The 22,500-nt window shown below is 45.6% G+C and overlaps 1 protein-coding gene across 1 annotated transcript in view; it reads left to right on the forward strand.

The window, feature by feature from the left end:
- Window positions 1–22,500, forward strand: part of LOC124005158 (1-phosphatidylinositol 4,5-bisphosphate phosphodiesterase eta-1-like) — a 154,621-nt gene that overhangs the window by 96,146 nt on the left and 35,975 nt on the right. The window contains 5 exon segments of the mRNA XM_046314148.1: window positions 2,112–2,315; window positions 2,578–2,698; window positions 9,222–9,393; window positions 18,518–18,625; window positions 22,067–22,219. Coding sequence (XP_046170104.1) covers window positions 2,112–2,315; window positions 2,578–2,698; window positions 9,222–9,393; window positions 18,518–18,625; window positions 22,067–22,219 — 758 coding nt within the window.

Genomic DNA, 22,500 nt, shown 5'->3' on the forward strand with positions numbered 1-22,500 from the left:
TAAACTAAAGTGAAATAAACAATATAAAATAAACACTCACAACAGATCCAACAGAATAGAGACATTTCAAATGTCATATTATGTCTAAATACAGTGTTGTAATGATGTGCAAATGGTTAAAGTACAAAATAGAAAATAAATCAGCATAAATATGGGTTATATTTACAATGGTGCTTGTCCTTCACTGGTTGTCCTTTTCTCGTGGCAACAGGTCACAAATCTTGCTGCTGTGATGCACAATGTGGTATTTCACCCAGTAGATATGGGAGTTTATCAAAATTGGGTTTGTTTCTCTAATATCATCAAACATTTGGCAGGAGGTTAGGAAGTCCAGCTCAGTTTCCACCTCATTTTGTGGGCATTGAGCACATAGCCTGTCTTCTCTTGAGAGCCAGGTCTGCCTACCACAGCCTTTCTCAATAGCAATGCTCACTGAGTCTGTACATAGTCAAAGCTTTCCTTCATTTTGGTTCAGTCACAGTGGTCAGGTATTCTGCCTCTGTGTACTCTCTGTGTAGGGCCAAATAGCATTCTAGTTTGCTCTGTTTTTTGGTTAATTCTTTCCAATGTGTCAATGAATTATCTTTTAGTTTTCTCATGATTTGCTTGGGTCTAATTGTGTTGCTGCCCTGGGGCTCTGTGGGGTGTGTTTGTGTTTGTGAACAGAGCCCCAGGACCAGCTGGCTTAGGGGACTCTTCTCCAGGTTCATCTCTCTGTAGGTGATGGCTTTGTTATGGAAGGTTTGGGAATCGCTTCCTTATCCCTCTCCACCTCCTCTCTCCTCCTCCTTTTCTCACCACCACCTCCTCCCACCTCCTCCTCCCTTCTCCTCCTCCCACCTCCCACTCCCTTCTCCTCCTCCCACCTCCTCCTCCCTTCTCCTCCTCCTCCCTCCTCTTCCCACTTCCGCATCCCACCTACTCCTCCTTCCTCCTCCTCCACCCTCCTTCCCCCACCTCCTCCTCCCTCCTCCTACCTCCTCCTCCTCTTGCCTTCTCCCTCCTCCTGCTCCTCCTTCCACCTCCTCCTCCCTCCTCCTCCTCTCGCCTCCTCCCTCCTCTCGCCTCCCACCTACTCCTCCCTCCTCCTCCTCCGCCCACCTCCTCCTCCATCCTCCTCCCACCTCCTCATCCCTCCTCCTCCCACCTCCTCATCCCTCCTCCTACCTCCTCCTCCTCTCGCCTCCTCCCTCCTCCTCCTCCTCCCATCTACGCCTCCCACCTCTTATGATCAAAGGATGCTTTTCCCAGTTAAAGCTCTCCTCCTTTTCCTAAAAAACCCCCATAAAAAACTACCCACAATTCTGGCAGAAAAGTCTGTGATTCAGTCAGGCATTAAAGTATTACATTCCATCATTAAAAGTGCAGCTCATTGAGGCTCATCAAAACCCCTTGGCTGTCTCCTCTCGCCTCCCACCTCCTCCTCCCATCTACGCCTCCTGCCTCCTCCTCCTGCCTCCTCCTCCCGCCTCCTCCTCCTCCCTCCTCCTCCTCGTTAAGGCTCATCAAAGCCCCTTGGCTGTCAGAGTTTTCTCCTCCTCTTTTTCTGTAATGGGTGGAGTGCTATTAAAGTTATGTCTCTTATATTATGATAGTTCCTTTAAGTATCTCAGATTTAACTATTGCGGTCCTGCTGTAAGTCAGTTGAATATCTTGTTCCTCTAATAAATCTTTGTGTTCTATTCAGTTCAGTTGGATTGGATTCATCTATCGCCAAGGAGGGCCAATGTCTCTGAGTATTTCATGGGTGACAGAGAGAAATTATTGTTATGATGATATAAGTAAGATAACGCTGAGTACAGCTTTTCTACCGTGTCTGTCTGTCTGTCTGTCTGTCTGTCTGTCTGTCTGTCTGTCTGTCTGTCTGTCTGTCTGTCTGTCTGTCTGTCTGTCTGTCTGTCTGTCTGTCTGTCTGTCTGTCTGTCTGTCTGTCTGTCTGTCTGTCTGTCGTGTCTGTGTGTCTGTCTGTCTGTCTGTCTGTCTGTCTGTCTGTCTGTCTGTCTGTCTGTCTGTCTGTCTGTCTGTCTGTCTGTCTGTCTGTCTGTCTGTCTGTCTGTCTGTCTGTCTGTCTGTCTGTCTGTCTGTCTGTCTGTCTGTGTGTGTGTGTCCAGGTTTCACCAGTTTCATGCGCAGCCCCACGTGTGATGTGTTTAACCCTGAACACCATGAGGTGAACCAGGACATGGATCAGCCTCTGAGTAGCTACTACATCTCCTCGTCTCATAACACCTACCTGACGGGAGACCAGTTGCTGTCTCACTCCAAGACAGACATGTACGCCTGGGTACTACAGGCTGGCTGCCGCTGTGTGGAGGGTGAGGCAGCACACACACACACACACACACACACACACACACACACACACACACACACACACACACACACACACACACACACACACACACACACACACACACACACACACACACACACACACACACACACACACACACACACACACAGATATTTATTTACTGCACGGTCGGAATTAGAAGCACAAGCCTTTCGCTACACTCGCGTTAACGTCTGCTAACCCTGTGTATGTGACCAATAAAATGAGATGTGATTTACCTGTAGTGGACTGTTGGGATGGTCCTGATGGAGAGCCCATGGTTCAGCATGGCTACACTCTGACCTCCAAGATCACCTTCAAGTCTGTCATAGAGACCATCAACAAATACGCCTTCATCAACAACCGGTAAATACACCCCTCAACTCTCACTGTGTGTGTGTGTGTGTGTGTGTGTGTGTGTGTGTGTGTGTGTGTGTGTGTGTGTGTGTGTGTGTGTGTGTGTGTGTGTGTGTGTGTGTGTGTGTGTGTGTGTGTGTGTGTGTGTGTGTGTGTGTGTGTGTGTGTGTGTGTGTGTGTGTGTGTGTGTGTGTGTGTGTGTGTGTGTGTGTGTGTGTGTGTGTGTGTGTGTGTGTGTGTGTGTGTGTGTGTGTGTGTGTGTGTGTGTGTGTGTGTGTGTGTGTGTGTGAATGCATGCTCTGCTTAGTGCTTTGTGTGTACAACACACACACACATTATCCTTGGTATTATCCAACACCTGTTGTTTGTATATTCTAGCCAGCGGTCTGGGAGGCTCTTCAGAGTGTGTGTTGAAACAGGAAGATTCTCCACTGTGAAGAGATGTTGTTCCCCAGAGCTCATCTGTCCCCTTCTCTCTGATATGTAACCAATTAGAGTTGGAAGCTCTTCTCTAACAGTTGATTTAGAGAAAATTTCCATTAAATCATTATGTAACAGCACTTAAAAAAAAAAAAACTTAGAAAAGGATTTGAATTGTTTTTAAATGAAAAGCAGCAGGATGCGTGGTCATTAGAGACACTGAGACACCTGGTATTATCCTCCATTACTAAACCATCTGCACTGAGGCACAGTCTCTGTCTCTGTCTCTGTCTGTCTGTCTGTCTGTCTGTCTGTCTGTCTGTCTGTCTGTCTGTCTGTCTGTCTGTCTGTCTGTCTGTCTGTCTGTCTGTCTGTCTGTCTGTCTGTCTGTCTGTCTGTCTGTCTGTCTGTCTGTCTGTCTGTCTGTCTGTCTGTCTGTCTGTCTGTCTGTCTGTCTGTCTGTCTGTCTGTCTGTCTGTCTGTCTGTCTGTCTGTCTCTGCCTGCCTGTCACTCATCCAACCGTTTTGCTCAGGAAGGTAATGACTGTTAGAGTCACTGAGAACCTTTAAGTAGCTCCAGTACAGTCCTAGAAAAAACGAGTTCCAAAAGTTTTTTGGGCCTGTCCCCATAGGAGAACCATTTGAGGAACCCTTTTTGGTTCCAGGTAAATGAGTGTTGGAGGCAGGCAGGTAAAAATGAGTGTTGGAGACAGGCAGGTAAATGAGTGTGGGAGAGAGCCAGGTAAATGAGTGTTGGAGAGAGCCAGGTAAATGAGTGTTGGAGAGAGCCAGGTAAATGAGTGTGGGAGACAGGCAGGTACATGAGTGTGGGAAGCAGCCAGGTAAATGAGTGTGGGAAGCAGCCAGGTAAATGAGTGTGGGAAGCAGCCAGGTAAATGAGTGTGGGAGAGAGCCAGGTAAATGAGTGTGGGAAGCAGCCAGGTAAATGAGTGTGGGAAGCAGCCAGGTAAATGAGGGTGGGAAGCAGCCAGGTAAAGTGTTGGAGGCAGCCAGGTAAATGAGTGTGGGAAGCAGCCAGGTAAATGAAGCAGCCAGGTAAATGAGTGTGGGAAGCAGCCAGGTAAATGAGTGTGGGAGAGAGCCAGGTAAATGAGGTGGAAGCAGCCAGGTAAATGAGTGTGGGAGAGAGCCAGGTAAATGAGTGTGGGAAGCAGCCAGGTAAATGAGTGTGGGAGAGAGCCAGGTAAATGAGTTGGCACCATCATCATAACTGATTAGAGAGGAGAGGATGCTATCTCATTGTTGTGTAATTAGCTGGAATAGCTGGCTAATTAGTATTTTCTCCTAATGGGAGAGCCTGGATAATGGATGGAACAGTGTGATTCTGACACTCTTTTATGAGATGATAGACCGCGCCAAATTTCTGTCCCTCACTCTTTCTCTCAGTTTTATTCTATATTTTAGTGTTATGATGAACGAGGCTCCCGGCATGTGATGAGCATTACCTCATTTATCATTACTATTCCACCTGGGAGAGAGAACATACCCACTATCCCTCAACTCTCACTGTGTGTGTGTTTGTGTGTGTGTGTGTGTGTTTTCTGTGTGATACCTGGCTCTGTGTGTGTGTGTGTGTGTGTGTGTGTGTGTGTGTGTGTGTGTGTGTGTGTGTGTGTGTGTGTGTGTGTGTGTGTGTGTGTGTGTGTGTGTGTGTGTGTGTGTGTGTGTGTGTGTGTGTGTGTGTGTGTGTGTGTTTCCTTAAAGAGACAGGGGAGGAGAGATCAGGGAGAGCTGTCAGTCTGACAGGTTTGACATTTGAGCTGAGCTGCTGCCTGAACACAAGTCATTTCACCTCCAAATGAACACACACACACACACACACACACACACACACACACACACACACACACACACACACACACACACACACACACACACACACACACACACACACACACACACACACACACACACACACACACACACACACACACTGAAAAAATGTTGATTATTTTCTGGTGTGTTTCTTGGGCCTCTGTCAAGTCTATTCTGCCAGAGGTTGGGGTGGGGGTAGTTTGAAAGGATTTATTTTTAGGGAGGCTAAAAATGCAATAATAGTTTTTTTCTTTTTATGTCAACAGTTCAGTCTAATATAAATTTGTTGCATATGAAAGTGCAATATAGGGTTTTATTTAATATAATAATAATAATATATGCCATTTAGCAGACGCTTTTATCCAAAGCGACTTACAGTCATGTGTGCATACATTCTACATATGGGTGGTCCCGGGGATCAAACCCACTACCCTGGCGTTACAAGCGCCATGCTCTACCAACTGAGCTACAGAAGGACCATTTGATTTAAAGGACTTTTATAGTGAAGAGCAGTATTCATGGCTGACAAACCCGTCCACATCCAGGATCATAGAACTCTGCTACTCATGGAGATATCAAATCAAAATCAAATCAAATCGTATTAGTCACATGCTCCGAATACAACAGGTGTCGACCTTACAGTGAAGTGCTGACTTACGAGCCCCTAACCAACAATTCAAATAATACGGAAAACAATAAGAAATAAACGTTTTTTAATTTTTTTAATTTCACCTTTATTTAATTAACCAGGTAGGCTAGTTGAGAACACCTTTATTTAATTAACCAGGTAGGCTAGTTGAGAACACCTTTATTTAATTAACCAGGTAGGCTAGTTGAGAACACCTTTATTTAATTAACCAGGTAGGCTAGTTGAGAACACCTTTATTTAATTAACCAGGTAGGCTAGTTGAGAACACCTTTATTTAACCAGGTAGGCTAGTTGAGAACACCTTTATTTAACCAGGTAGGCTAGTTGAGAACACCTTTATTTAATTAACCAGGTAGGCTAGTTGAGAACACCTTTATTTAACCAGGTAGGCTAGTTGAGAACACATTTATTTAACCAGGTAGGCTAGTTGAGAACACATTTATTTAACCAGGTAGGCTAGTTGAGAACACCTTTATTTAACCAGGTAGGCTAGTTGAGAACACCTTTATTTAACCAGGTAGGCTAGTTGAGAACACCTTTATTTAACCAGGTAGGCTAGTTGAGAACACCTTTATTTAACCAGGTAGGCTAGTTGAGAACACCTTTATTTAACCAGGTAGGCTAGTTGAGAACACCTTTATTTAACCAGGTAGGCTAGTTGAGAACACCTTTATTTAACCAGGTAGGCTAGTTGAGAACACCTTTATTTAACCAGGTAGGCTAGTTGAGAACACCTTTATTTAACCAGGTAGGCTAGTTGAGAACACCTTTATTTAACCAGGTAGGCTAGTTGAGAACACCTTTATTTAACCAGGTAGGCTAGTTGAGAACACCTTTATTTAACCAGGTAGGCTAGTTGAGAACACCTTTATTTAACGAGGTAGGCTAGTTGGGAACACCTTTATTTAACCAGGTAGGCTAGTTGAGAACACCTTTATTTAACCAGGTAGGCTAGTTGAGAACACCTTTATTTAACGAGGTAGGCTAGTTGAGAACACCTTTATTTAACCAGGTAGGTTAGTTGAGAACACCTTTATTTAACCAGGTAGGCTAGTTGAGAACACCTTTATTTAACCAGGTAGGCTAGTTGAGAACACCTTTATTTAACCAGGTAGGCTAGTTGAGAACACCTTTATTTAACCAGGTAGGCTAGTTGAGAACACCTTTATTTAACCAGGTAGGCTAGTTGAGAACACCTTTATTTAACCAGGTAGGCTAGTTGAGAACACCTTTATTTAACCAGGTAGGCTAGTTGAGAACACCTTTATTTAACCAGGTAGGCTAGTTGAGAACACCTTTATTTAACCAGGTAGGCTAGTTGAGAACACCTTTATTTAACCAGGTAGGCTAGTTGAGAACACCTTTATTTAACCAGGTAGTCTAGTTGAGAACACCTTTATTTAACCAGGTAGGCTAGTTGAGAACACCTTTATTTAACCAGGTAGGCCAGTAGAGAACACCTTTATTTAACCAGGTAGGCTAGTTGAGAACACCTTTATTTAACCAGGTAGGCTAGTTGAGAACACCTTTATTTAACCAGGTAGGCTAGTTGAGAACACCTTTATTTAACCAGGTAGGCTAGTTGAGAACACCTTTATTTAACCAGTTAGGCTAGTTGAGAACACATTTATTTAACCAGGTAGGCTAGTTGAGAACACCTTTATTTAACCAGGTAGGCTAGTTGAGAACACCTTTATTTAACCAGGTAGGCTAGTTGAGAACACCTTTATTTAACCAGGTAGGCTAGTTGAGAACACCTTTATTTAACCAGGTAGGCTAGTTGAGAACAAGTTCTCATTTGCAACTGCGACCTGGCCAAGATAAAGCATTGCAGTGTGAACAGACAACAACACAGAGTTACACATGGAGTAAACAATTAACAAGCATAACACAGTAGTGTAGTAACAAGTCATTAAAGAGCAACAGTAAAATAATAACAATAGTGAGACTAAATACAGGGGGGTACAGAGTCAATGTGCGGTGGCACCGGTTAGTTGAGGTGATATGTACATGTAGGTAGAGTTATTAAAGTGACTGAATAGATGATAACAGAGAGTAGCAGCGGTGGTAAAGAAGGGGGGGGGGACAATGCAAATAGTCTGAGTAGTCATTTGACTAGATGTTCACAAGTATTATGGCTTTGGGATAGAAGCTGTTCAGCCTCTTGCACGTAGACTTGGCGCTACTGTACCGTTTGCCATGCGGTAGCAGAGAGAACAGGGTGGCTGGAATCTTTGACAATTTTTAGGGCCTTCCTCTGACACCGCCTGGTATAGAGGTCCTGGAAGGGAGGAAGCTTTGCCCCAGGGATGTACTGGGCCATTCGCACTACCCTCTGTAGTGCCTTGCGGTCGGAGGCCGAGCAGTTGCCATACCAAGCAGTGATGCAATCAGTCAGGATGCTCTCGATGGTGCAGCTGTCGAACCTTTTGAGGATCTGAGGACCCATGCCAAATCTTGCCTGTTGGATGGTTCGTCGGAGGACATAGTGAGATTTCTTATAACTTCTGGATTAGTGTCCTGCTCCTTGAAAGCGGCAGCTCCAGCCTTTAGCTCAGTGCAGATGTTGCCTGTAATCCATGGCTTCTGGTTGGGGTATGTACTTGCGGTCACTGTGGGGACGACTTCATCTATGCACTTATTGATGAAGCCAATGACTGATGTGGTGTACTCCTCAATGCAATCGGAGGAATCCCGGAAAATATTCCAGTCTGTGATAACAAAACAGTCCCGCAGCTTAGCATCTTCTTCATCTGACCACCTTTTTATTGATCTAGTCACTGGTGCTTCCTACTTTAATTTTAGCTTGTAATCAGGAATCAGGAGGATAGAATTATGGTCAGATTTGCCAAGGCCGAGGGAAAGCTTTGTATGCGTTTCGGTTTGTGGAGTAAAGGTGGTCCAGAGTTTTTTTTACCTCTGGTTGCACATTTAACATGCTGATTAAGCTGTGGTCTACAGCTTATCATGAGATACTCTACCTCAGGCGAGCAATAGCTCGAGACTTTCTTAGATATTGTGCAACAGCTGTTATTAACAAAAATACATAGTCCGCTGCCCCTTGTCTTACCAGACTCCTCTGTTCTATCCTGCCAGTACAGCGTATAACCAGCCAGCTGTATGGTGATAGTGTCGTCTTTCAGCCATGACATAAGATGTTACAGTTTTGAATGTCCCATTGGTAGTTTAATCTTCTGCGTAGGTCATATATTTTATTCTCCAAAGATTGCACATTTTCTAGCAGAATGGAAGGAAGTGGAGGTTTATTCGATCGCCTACGAATTCTCAGAAGGCAGCCCTCCGGCCCCTTTTTCTCCGCCTTCTCTTCACGCAAATGACTGGGATCTGGGCCTGTTCTCGGGAAAGCAGTACATCATTCAAATCTTGCTCGTCGGACTCGTTAAAGGAAAAGAAAGGATTCTGCCAGTTCGTAATCGCAGTCCTGATGTCCAGAAGTTATTTTCAGTCATAAGAGATGCTAGCGGCAACATTATGTACAAAATAAGAATTTTTTTTAGTTACAAACAAGGCAAATAAACAAAGAAAGAAAACACAATCGGTAAAACGTCAGCCTTCTTCTCCGCCGCCATTGTGGTCATAGTAACGCCATGTTTCCCCATTCCCCAGGTACCCAGTGATCCTGTCCATAGAGAACCACTGTTGCATCCAACAACAGAAGAAGATAGCCCAGTACCTCAGAAAGATCCTGGGAGACAAGCTGGACCTGGGAGAGACTTTCCACAGAGACTCTAAACAGCTACCCAGCCCCCACTGTCTACAGGGGAAGATCCTCATCAAGGTACACACACGAACCATCCTCTTCTCCTTCTGTCATACATCTCTCCTCAAACACTCCTCTTCTTTCTCTGTCTGCCTCTCCTCACTCTTTCCTGTTCCTCCAAACCCTGCCCCAATGGTCTGAAGGGAAAGATATAGGAAGATATACTGGGAAGATATAGGGAGATATACTGGGAAGATATAGGGAGATATACTTGGAAGATATAGGGAGATATACTGGGAAGATATAGGGAGATATACTGGGAAGATATACTGGGAAGATATAGGGAGATATACTGGGAAAGATATAGGGAGATATACCGGGAAGATATAGGAAGATATACTGGGAAGATATAGGGAGATATACTGGGAAGATATAGGAAGATATACTGGGAAGATATAGGGAGATATACTGGGAAGATATAGGGAGATATACTGGGAAGATATAGGGAGATATACTGGGAAGATATAGGGAGATATACTGGGAAGATATAGGGAGATATACTGGGAAAGATATAGGAATATATAGGGGAGAGAGAGAGAGAGAGAGAGCGAGAGAGAGAATGAGAGAGAGAGAGAGAGAGAGAGAAACAGATAGAGAGAGATACTGGAGAAGAGAGATATACTGGGAAGAGGGAGACTGGGAAGAGAGTGGAGAGAGAGAGAGGGAGATATAGAGAGAGACTGGGAGAATAGGAGAGAGAGAGAGAGAGAGAGAGAGAGAGAGAGAGAGAGAGAGAGAGAGAGAGAGAGAGAGAGAGAGAGAGAGAGAGAGAGAGAGAGAGAGAATGGAGAGAGAGAGAGAATGAGAGAGAGAGAGAGAGAGAGAGAGAGAGAGAGAGAGAGAGAGAGAGAGAGAGAGAGAGAGGGTCAGGGAAACAGACAGACAGACAGACAGACAGACAGACAGACAGACAGACAGACAGACAGACAGACAGACAGAGAGACAGACAGACAGACAGACAGACAGACAGAGAGAGAGACAGAGAGAGAGAGAGAGAGAGAGAGAGAGAGAGAGACAGAGAGAGAGACAGAGACAGAGAGAGAGAGAGAGAGAGAGAGAGAGAGAGAGAGAGAGAGAGAGAGAAAGCACGGGGTCTTTAAACCCCAGGCCTTTGTCTAGAGTTATTGAGAATCAGCCAAAGCGCAGACAGTCAAAGAGGGAAGAAATATGTTGGCCATTCTAAATAGTAGGCATGCAAAAATAGAGTGTTTTATAGTATATGACATTTTCAAAAATGTTGTACTCTTTCAATGCCAGGATGCCATAGTCATTTTGGCTTTTCATCTAGTAGAATTGATTGCACACTATTGAGGAAGAGAATCGTCTTTCCATACAAATTGTGGGAATCAACAGTGCAAATACAGGTTTCCCTTCCTATTCACTTTCCTTCCTCTCCTTATCTCCTTTCCTTCCTCTCATCATCTCCTTTGCTGCCTCTCCTCATCTCCTTTCCTTCCTCTCCTCATCTCCTTTCCTTTCTCTCTATTTTCAGTGTTGTGTTTTGTTTGGCTTTGGCTGAGAGCAGAACAGAGGGGGAGTGGGGAGAGGGATTGTCCCCCCCAAAATTAAATAAACAAGAAGAAGAAAAGGAGAAAGTAGTCCTCCACTGTATTAGTCATGCTGGGAGAAAGTAGTCCACTGTATTAGTCATGCTGAGAGAAAGTAGTCCACTGTATTAGTCATGCTGGGAGAAAGTAGTCCTCCACTGTATTAGTCATGCTGGGAGAAAGTAGTCCACTGTATTAGTCATGCTGGGAGAAAGTAGTCCTCCACTGTATTAGTCATGCTGGGAGAAAGTAGTCCACTGTATTAGTCATGCTGGGAGAAAGTAGTCCTCCACTGTATTAGTCATGCTGAGAGAAAGTAGTTCTCCACTGTATTAGTCATGCTGGGAGAAAGTAGTCCTCCACTGTATTAGTCATGCTGGGAGAAAGTAGTCCTCCACTGTATTAGTCATGCTGGGAGAAAGTAGTCCTCCACTGTATTAGTCATGCTGGGAGAAAGTAGTCCTCCACTGTATTAGTCATGCTGGGAGAAAGTAGTCCTCCACTGTATTAGTCATGCTGGGAGAAAGTAGTCCTCCACTGTATTAGTCATGCTGGGAGAAAGTAGTCCTCCACTGTATTAGTCATGCTGGGAGAAAGTAGTCCTCCACTGTATTAGTCATGCTGGGAGAAAGTAGTCCACTGTATTAGTCATGCTGGGAGAAAGTAGTCCTCCACTGTATTAGTCATGCTGAGAGAAAGTAGTCCTCCACTGTATTAGTCATGCTGGGAGAAAGTAGTCCTCCACTGTATTAGTCATGCTGGGAGAAAGTAGTCCTCCACTGTATTAGTCATGCTGGGAGAAAGTAGTCCTCCACTGTATTAGTCATGCTGGGAGAAAGTAGTCCTCCACTGTATTAGTCATGCTGGGAGAAAGTAGTCCTCCACTGTATTAGTCATGCTGGGAGAAAGTAGTCCTCCACTGTATTAGTCATGCTGGGAGAAAGTAGTCCTCCACTGTATTAGTCATGCTGGGAATGCTGGGGAAAGTAGTCCTCCACTGTATTAGTCATGCTGGGAGAAAGTAATCCTCCACTGTATTAGTCATGCTGGGAGAAAGTAGTCCTCCACTGTATTAGTCATGCTGGGAGAAAGTAGTCCACTGTATTAGTCATGCTGGGAGAAAGTAGTCATCCACTGTATTAGTCATGCTGGGAGAAAGTAGTCCTCCACTGTATTAGTCATGCTGGGAGAAAGTAGGCCGCCACTGTATTAGTCATGCTGGGAGAAAAAGAGGGATGACATGTGGTTATATAATTGAGGAGTGAAGGACTGGTGGGTTACATGGCATTATTATATAATTATATTACACCCACACACACACACACACACACACACACACACACACACACACACACACACACACACACACACACACACACACACACACACACACACACACACACACACACACACACACACACACACACACACACACACACACACACACACACACACACACACACACACAGTCTCTCTCTCTGTCGCTTTCTCTCTATGTCTCTCTCTGTCTGCCTGGGACAGATTAGAGATAACCAAACCAGAGCCTGGAGACACTCAGCATAGTGGGAAACGTATTCAGTACACTCACACTCTCACACATTCACTCATGCGCACAGTGGAAAATCAACTAAAGAAAGAAAGAGTGGAGAGAGAGAGAGACAGAGATAGAGGGAGATAGAGAGAATGAAATGTAAAATATCAGTGAAAGAGTCTAATGTATACGATTTGTCCTCATAGGACACGTCACTGCACTCTGTACTCTTCTGTAAACTGGTCATCTCTGTATGCTCGTCGCAAGATCCTGGTTGATGCTTTTTTATAAAAATCCTCTTAGTCCTAAATCCCCCTATCTGAGATATATACTGCAGCTCTCATCCTCCACATACAACATCCGTTCTGCCAGTCACATTCTGTTCAATGTCCCCAAAGCACACACATCCCTGGGTCGCTCGTCTTTTCAGTTCGCTGCAGGTAGCGACAGGAACGAGCTGCAACAAACACTCAAACTGGACAGTTTTATCTCAATTTCTTAATTCAAGGACTCAATCATAGGCACTCTTACTGACAGTTGTGTCTGCTTTGCATGGTGTATTTTTGTCTCTACCTCGCCCGACGTCTCGAATCCAGAATGGATTGAACGGAGTATGCCGGGGCCCCCTCGATGTCCAGAGGGGGTGGAGGAACCTCCGGCACCGCAGCTTCCTGGAGCGGGCCAGCCACCACCGGCCCGAGGAGAGACACATGTAACGAGGGGTTAATGCGGTAATCAGGGGGAGCTGTAACCTATAACAAACCTCGTTCACTCTCCTAAGGACTTTAAATGGCCCCACAAACCACAGACCCAGCTTCCGACAGGGCAGGCGGAGGGGCAGGTCCCAACGGCCGGTCCTGGCAATAAGACCTCAGAAACCTACCCACATCCTGGTTAACTCTCTCCATCTGCCCGTTACTCTCGGGGTGAAAACAGGTAAGGCAGACCGACACCCCCAGACGTTCCATGAACGCCCTCCAGACCCTCGAAGTAAACTGGGCACCCCGATCAGACACAATATCCTCAGGCACCCCATAGTGCCGGAAGACATGAGTCAACAGGGCCTCCGCAGTCTGTAGGGCCATAGGGAGACCAGGCAAAGGGAGGAGACGACAGGAAAAACAATCCACAACGACCAGGATCGTGGTGTTTCCCTGTGAAGGTGGAAGATCGGTTATGAAATCCACCGACAGGTGCGACCACAGCCATTGTGGAACGGGTAAGGGTTGTAACTTACCTCTGGGCAGGTGCCTAGGAGCCTTACACTGGATGCACACCGAGCAGGAAACATAAACCCTCACATCCTTAGCCAAAGTGGGCCACCAGTACTCCCCACTAAGACAGCGCACTGTCCGACCGATCCCAGGATGACCAGAGGAGGGTGACGTGTGGGCCCAATAGATCAGCCGGTCACGGACAGCAGACGGAACGTACCGCCGCGCAGCTGGACACTGAAGGGGAGTGGGCTCTGTACGTAACGCCCGCCCAATGTCACGTCCAGCTCCCACATTACCGGCGCCACCAAGCAAGAGGCGGGGAGTATGGGAGTGGGATCCATGGGCTGCTCCTCTGTGTCATACTGCCGGGACAGTGCATCTGCCTTAACGTTCTGGGAACCTGGTCTGTAAGAAAGGGTGAAAACAAAACGGGTGAAAAACATGGCCCACCTTGCCTGGCGAGGGTTCAGTCTCCTCGCTGCCCGGATGTACTCCAGATTGCAGTGGTCAGTCCAGATGAGAAAAGGGTGTTTAGCCCCCTCAAGCCAATGTCTCCACACCATCAAAGCATCTCCGGTAGTAATTGGCAAACCCTAAAAATCGTGGCACCTCCTTTACCGTGGTGGGAGTCGGCCAATTACGTACGGCTGAAATGATGTTACTCTCCATCTCCACCCCTGACGTGTGATAATCTAGGAAGGAGACGGCTTGCTGAAAGAACAGACATTTCTCAGCCTTGACGTGCAGGTCATGCTCCAACAGTCGTCCAAGTATCTTGCGCACCAAGGACACATGCTCGGCGCATGTAGTGGAGTATACCAGAATGTCATCGATATACACCACTACACCCTACACCCTACACCCTACCCATGCAGGTCTCTGACAATCTCATCGACAAAGGATTGGAAGACTGATGGAGCATTCCTCAAACCGTACGGCAGGACGAGGTACTCATAATGCCCTGAGGTCCTACTAAATGCCGTCTTCCACTCGTCTCCCTCCCGGATACGCACCAGGTGGTATGCGCTCCTGAGATCCAGTTTTGTGAAGAAGCGTGCCCCGTGCATTGACTCAATTGCCGTGGCGATAAGAGGTAGCGGGTAACTGTACCTCACCGGGATTTGATTGAGATCTCGATAATCAATGCACGGGCACAAACTTCCATCCTTCTTCTTCACGAAAAATTAACTTGAGGAGACGGGTGAAGTGGATGACTGAATGTATCCCTGATGCAGGGATTCTGAGAAATATGTCTCCATAGCCACCGTCTTCACTTGCGACAGGGGATACACCTGACTCCTGGGAAGTGCAGCGTCTACCAGGAGATTTATCGCACAATCCCCCCATAAATGGGGTGATAATTGAGTCGCCTTCTTTTTACAGAAGGTGAGAGCCAAATTGGCATATTCGGGAGGGATGCACACAGTGGAGACCTGGTCTGGGATTTCCACCATAGTTGCACCAACGGAAACCCCTCCACACCTCCCCAAGCAATCTCACAACCACCCAGTGAGAGCCCTCTGTTGCCATGAAATAGTGGGGTTATGATGAGCCAACCAGGGTAGGCCCAGTACCACGGGAAACGCAGGAGAGTCAATGCGAAACAGCCTGGGTTTCACTTTTGGTTTGTGGGTGTTTGTTTCCGTGTTTGGGCCACACGGTACTGTTTCGGTTTTGTAAATTCACGTCATTGTTTTGATTCAGTGTTCAGTGCTTTCTTTCATTAAAATCATCGTGAACACTTAACACTTTGGTCCGATCCTTACTCCTCCTCAGACGAAGAGGAGGAAATCCGTTACAGAAACACCCACCACAAGAGGACCAAGCAGCGTGGTAACGGGCAGCAGCAGCAGCGGCCGAAAACACAAGACTCCTGGACTTGGGAGGAGATTTTGGTTGGCAAGGGACCCTGGGCACAAGCAGGGGAATATTGCCGCCCTAAAGCAGAGCTGGAGGCAGCGAAAGCGGAGAGGCGCCGGTATGAGGAGGCAGCACAGCAGCACGGCTGGAAGCCCGAGAGGCAGCCCCAAAAATGTATTGGGGTGGGACAAACGGGGAGTGTGGCTAAGTCAGGTAGGAGACCGTAGCCAACTCCCCGTGCTTACCGGAGAGCGAGAGGGACCGGGCAGGCACTGTTATGCGGTGGAGCGCACAGTGTCCCCAGTGCGTGTGCATAGCCCGGTGCGGTATATGCCAGCTCCTCATATCGGCCAGGCGATGCCAGAATCGCCCTTCACTCCGGAACTGCCGGAGTCTCCCGCTTGTCCGGAGCTGCCGGAGTCTCCCGCTTGTCCGGAGCTGCCGGAGTCTCCCGCCTGTCCGGAGCTGCCGGAGTCTCCCGCTTGTCCGGAGCTGCCGGAGTCTCCCGCCTGTCCGGAGCTGCCGGAGTCTCCCGCTTGTCCGGAGCTGCCGGAGTCTCCCGCCTGTCCGGCGCTGCTGGTACATTCAACTTTTACACAAAACAAGTAGTGATGCAGGTCACTCTTGGGGCGGCATGGTAGCCTAGTGGTTAGAGCGTTGGACTAGTAACTGAAAGGTTGCAAGTTCAAATCCCAAGCTGACAAGGTACAAAACTGTCGTTCTGCCCCTGAACAGGAAGTTACGAGGAGCTGGCATATACCGCACCGGCTATGCACACGCACTGGGGACACGGTGAGCTCCACCGCATAACACGGTGCCTGCCCGGTCCCTCTGGGCCATCATTGAAAATAAGAATTTGTTCTTAACTGATTTGCCTAGTTAAATAAAGGAAAAATAAAATCTCTCTTTCTCTTTGAGGCATGAGAGATTAATGTTAGCTCTCCGTGTACTTTTAAGGGCCAGCCGTGCTGCCCTGTTCTGAGCCAATTGTAACTTTCCTAAGTCCCTCTTTGTGTCACCTGACCACACTACAGAACAGTTGTCCAGGTGCGACAAAACTAGAGCCTGTATGACCTGCCTTGTTTATACGGCTGTTAAGAAGGCAGAGCAACGCTTTATCATGGTCATCCTTCTCCCCATTTTAGCTACTATTGTATCAATATGTTTTGATCATGACAGTTTACAATCCAGGGTAACTCCAAGCAGTTTAGTCACCTCGACTTGCACAATTTCCACGTTATTCATTACGAGATGTAGTTGAGGTTTACGGTTTAGGGAATGATTTATCTCAAATACCATGCTTTTAGTTTAGGAAATATTTAGGACTGTTGCAGTCATTTCAGTCGCTGTAGCAGCTGAAGTATATAGTGTTGAGTCATCTGCATAAATAGACACACATGCTTTACTCAAAAACATGTCTTTAGTAAAGATTGAAAAAGTAAGGGGCCTAAACAGCTGCCCTGGGGAATTCCTGATTGTACCTGGATTATGTTTTAGAGGCTTTCATTAAAGAACACTCTCTGTGTTCTGTTAGACGGGTAACTCTTTATCCACATTATAGCAGAGGGTGTAACGCCATAACACATATGTTTTTCCAGAAGCAGACTATGATCAATAATGTCAAAGGCTGCACTGAAGTGTAACAAGACAGCCCCCACAATCATTTTGTCATCGATTTCTCTCAGCCAATCATCATGCATTTGTGTAACTGCTGTGCTTGTTGAATGTCCTACCCTATAAGTGTGCTAGAAGTCTGTTGTCAATTTGTTTACTAAAAAATAGCATGGTATCTGGTCAAACACAATTTTTTTCAAAAAGGTTACTAACCGGTTGATTGGTTGGCTATTTGAGCCAGTAAAGGGGGCTTTAATATTTGTAAGTAGCGGAATGACTTTAGCTTCCCTCCAAGCCTGGGGGCACAAACTTTCTAGTAGGCTTAAATTGAAGATATGGCAAATAGGAGTGGCAATATTGTCCCCTATTATCCTCAGTAATTTTCCATCCAGATTTTCATTGTTAATAGACAACAATAATGTTTTCATTTCTTCCACACGGACTTTACATAATTCAAAAGTACAATTCGTGTCTTTCATAATTTGTTCAGATATACTTGAATGTGTAGTGTCACCGTTTGTTGCTGGCCATGTCATCCATAAGTTTGCTTATCTTGCTAATGAAAAAGTCATTAAAGTATTTGCCAATATCAGTGGGTTTTGTGATGAATGAGCCATCTGATTCAATGAATGATAGAGCCGAGTTAACTTTTTTCCCAAAATGTAATTCAACGTGCTCCAAAGCTTTTTACTATTGTTCTTTATATAATTTATTTTGGTTTCATAGTAAAGTTTCTTTTTCTTCAAGACTCTGAGGGGAGATGATATGTTTGCGAAAGACTCCTGACTGCCTGCAGTAATGCTCCTGGTTTAGCTGGAGGCGTCATCATGTACATGTAACAGATGTATTCCTGTTATTGTGTTACATCCTCCATATGGTTCATACGATAAAGATGAGCCTAACACGCACCTTTCTCTCTCTCTCTCTCTCTCTCTCTCTCTCTCTCTCTCTCTCTCTCTCTCTCTCTCTCTCTCTCTCTCTCTCTCTCTCTCTCTGTCTCTCTCTCTGTCTCTCTCTCTGTCTCTCTCTCTCTCTGTCTCTCTCTGTCTCTCTCTCTCTCTGTCTCCCCCCTCTCTCTCTCTCTCTCTCTGTCTCTCTCTCTCTCTCTCTCTCCCCCCTCTCTCTCTCTCTCTGTCTCTCTCTTTCTCTCTCTCTCTCTCTCTGTCTCTCTCTCTCTCTCTCTCTCTCTCTCTCCTCTCTCTCTCTCTCGGCTCCCTCTGTACCTGTCTATAGACGTTCTCTCTCTCTCTCTCTCTCTCTGTCTCTCCTCTCTCTGTCTCTCTCTCTGTCTCTCTCTTTCTCCCCCTCTCTCTCTCTCTCTCTGTCTCTCTCTCTCTCTCTCTCTCTCTCTCTCTCTGTCTCTCTCTCTCCAGGGGAAACGGCTCCCTCTGTACCTGTCTATAGACGTTGAGGAGGGGGAGGTGTCAGATGATGACAGTGCTGATGAGATTGAGGACGACTTTAAACTGAAGAACAGCAATGTAAGTTGGCTGGTGACCGGTGCGAAGGCCTGTCCATTAATCAGTGTGTTCTCGCTGCGTCAGAGACAGTCCATATGTATGGGACTTTTCATTTAATTTGTTTTGTTTATCCTTTATTTAACAGTATTGACAGCATCGTCAGGGACGCCACGATACGATATTATGATGATACTTCGATGGCGATATGATATGTAATCATATGTAATATACTGCGATTTTATTGTGATTTGTTGTTCCAAACATATTGCGCACTAAATATGTTTATTAGTTAACTAATTAACTAGCTGCAGAGAGACAAGAGAGAGCACGAGAAAATGAGTTTTGATCGGTCAAGGAAAATAAAAGTAAAGAAAACATGTTTGCTCATTATTTAAAAAGTAGATGGAGAACAAGCTATATGATGAAACGTTTTGGTGCAGGTACAGTCGACTAGTGCTAGCTAACATTACCAAAAAAAATGTATTATATATATATATATAGCATCCAGCATCCCAGAGTCTCCTCTTCGCTGTTGACGTTGAGACTGGTGTTTTGTGGGTACTATTTAATGAAGCTGCCAGTTGAGAACTTGTGAGGCATCTGTTTCTCAAACTAGACCATCTAATGTCCTCTTGCTCAGTTGTTAACCTGGGCCTCCCACTCCTCTTTATATTCTGGTTAGAGCCAGTTTGCACTGTCCTGTGAAGGGAGTTGTACAAGATCATCAGTTTCTTGGCAATTTCTTGCATTGGAATAGCGTTCATTTTTCAGAATAAAAATAGGCTGACGAGTTTCAGAGGAAAGGACTTTGTTTCTGGCCATTTTTAGCCTGTAATCGAACCCACAAATGCTGATGCTCCAGATACTCAACTAGTCTAAAGAAGGCCAGTTTTATTACTTCTTTAATCAGAAGAACAGTTTTCAGCTGTGTTAACATAATTGCAAAATGGTTTTCTAATGATCAATTAGCCTTTTAAAATTGTAAACTTGAATTAGCTAACACAACATGCCATTGAAACACAGGAGTGATGGTTGCTGATAATGGGCCTCTGTACGCCTACGTATATATTCCATAACAAATCTGCCCTTTCCAGCTTCAATAGTCATTTACAACATTAACATTAACTTCTGATCAATTTGACGTTATTTTAATGGACAAAAAATGGGCTTTTCTTTCAAAAACAAGGACATTTGTAAGTGACCCCAAACTTTTGAACAGTAGTCTGTAAACGCAGCAAAAAAATAAACATCCTCTCACTGTCAACTGCGTTTATTTTCAGCAAACTTAACATGTGTAAATATTTGGATGAACATAACAAGATTCAACAACTGAGACATAAACTGAACAAGTTACCCAGACATATGGCTAACAGAAATTGAATAATTTGTCACTGAACAAAGGGGGGGATCAAAATCAAAAGTAACAGTCAGCATCTGGTGTGGCCACCAGCTGCATTAAGTACTGCAGTGCATCTCCTTCTCATGGACTGCACCAGATTTGCCAGTTCTTGCTGTGAGATGTTACCTCACTCTTCCACCAAGGCACCTGCAAGTTCCTGGACATTTCTTTCGGGGAATGGCCCTAGCCCTCACCCTCCGATGCAACAGGTCCCAGACCTGCTCAATGGGATTGAGATCAGGGCTCTTCGCTGGCCATGGCAGAACACTGACATTCCTGTCTTGCAGGAAATCACTCACAGAATGAGCAGTATGGCTGGTGGCATTGACATGCTGGAGGGTCATGTCAGGATGAGCCTGCAGGAAGGGTACCACATGAGGAGGATGTCTTCCCTGTAACGCAGAGCGTTGATTGCCTGTAATGATAACAAGCTCAGTCCGATGATGTTATGAGACACTGTACCAGACTATGATGGACCTTCCACCTCCAAATTGATCTCGCTCCAGAGTACAGGCCTCGGTGTAACTCTCATTCCTTTGACGATAAACACGAATCCGACCATCACCCCTGGTGAGACAAAACCGCGACTCGTCAGGGAAGAGCACTTTTTTCCAGTCCTGTCTGGTCCAGCGACTGTGGGTTTGTGCCTATAGGCGACGATGTTGCCGGTGATGTCTGGTGAGGACCTGCCTTACAACAGTCCTACAAGTCCAGCCTCTCTCAGTCTATTGCGAACAGTCTGAGCTCTGATGGAGGGATTGTGCGTTCCTGGTGTAACTCGGGCAGTTGTTGTTGCCATCCTGTACCTGTCCCGCAGGTGTGATGTTCGGATGTACCGATCCTGTGCAGGATCCTGTTCAGTGAACTCCTTCAAGGTGAAGCTGGTTGAGAGAATGCCAAGCTTGTGCAAAGTTGTCATGAAGGCAAAGGGTGGCTACTTTGAAGAATCTAAAATCTAAAAATATTTAGATTTGTTTAACACTTTTTTGGTTACTACATGATTCCATATGTGTTATTTCATAGTTTTGATGTCTTCACTATTATTCTACAATGTAGAAAATGAAGAAAACCCCTTGAATGAGTAGGTGTGTCCAAACTTCTGACTCGTACTGGATGTTTTAATCGATATTATAAGTCATATTATCAATATAATATCGTCCAAAATAATATTGCGATATGTACAGTAACTGTATCAATCACAACCTTGAATTCACTGCACTAATAGGACTGTAAGCCCTGTTTGACCGAGTTGTGTTTGAGACTAATTCATGTTTAATGAGCTTATCGCAGACACAGCGTGTGTGTGTGTGTTTAACAATTCCAATAAGTGAATTATTAGCATTATTATACAATACAACGAAACAAACGAGACTGGAAAAGCAAGAGGAATGGGAGATATGATTTCCCTCTAATTCATTCCTGATTAAGTAGGGTAGCCTAGTGGTTAGAGCGTTGGACAAGTAACCAGAAGGTTGCAAGTACAAACCCCCGAGCTGACAAGGTACAAATCTTTCGTTCTGCCCCTGAACAGGCAGTTAACCCACTGTTCCTAGGCCGTCATTGAAAATAAGAATGTGTTCTTAACTGACTTGCCTAGTTAAATAAAGGTACAGAAATAAAAATCTGAATCTTATCATAAAATGGACTGATAAATAAGTTATAAATATGTGATATGTGACTAGTTTCCCTCAATCCCAGTGAAGAGAGGGTGATATGTACAGTACCAGTCAAAAGTTTAGACACACCTACTCATTCAAGGGTTTTTTCTTAATGTTTTACTTTTTTCTACTATGCGTCTGTCTGTCTGTCTATCTCTACTGGTAGCACTGCCAGGACTACACTAATGACCTGGTGTATTCAACCAGGGACAGATGGGTTTAGAACCAATTCATCATCTCTCTCTCTCTCTCTCTCTCTCTCTCTCTCTCTCTCTCTCTCTCTCTCTCTCTCTCTCTCTCTCTCTCTCCTCTCTCTCTCTCTCTCTCTCTCTCTCTCTCTCTCTCTCTCTCTCTCTCTCTCTCTCTCTCTCTCTCTCTCTCTTTCTCTCCCCCTCCCCCCTTCAGAGTAATGGTAACCATCAAGTAGAAAGTTACATCAGGAAGAAGCTGGACTGTCTTTTGAAGGAGTCTCAGATCGGAGACAAGGAGGACACAGACAGCTTCAGCATCAGAGCCTTGCTCAGAGCCACACACGTAGGCCTGCAGAAGAACCTAACGGTACACATACACGCACGCACGCACGGACGCACGCACACACACACACACACACACACGCACGCACGCACGCACGCACGCACGCACGCACGCACACACACACACACACACACGCACATACACACACACACACACAGACACACGGACACACGCACTCTCTCTCTCTCTCTCTCCCCCTCTCTTCCTCTCTCTCTCTCTCTCTCTCTCTCTCCCTCCCTCTCTTCCTCTCTCTGTCTCTCTGTCTCTCTCTCTCTCTCTTCCTCTCTCTCTCTCTCTCTCTCTCT

Source organism: Oncorhynchus gorbuscha, linkage group LG19, assembly GCF_021184085.1.
Source record: "Oncorhynchus gorbuscha isolate QuinsamMale2020 ecotype Even-year linkage group LG19, OgorEven_v1.0, whole genome shotgun sequence".
Taxonomy (NCBI): domain Eukaryota; kingdom Metazoa; phylum Chordata; class Actinopteri; order Salmoniformes; family Salmonidae; genus Oncorhynchus; species Oncorhynchus gorbuscha.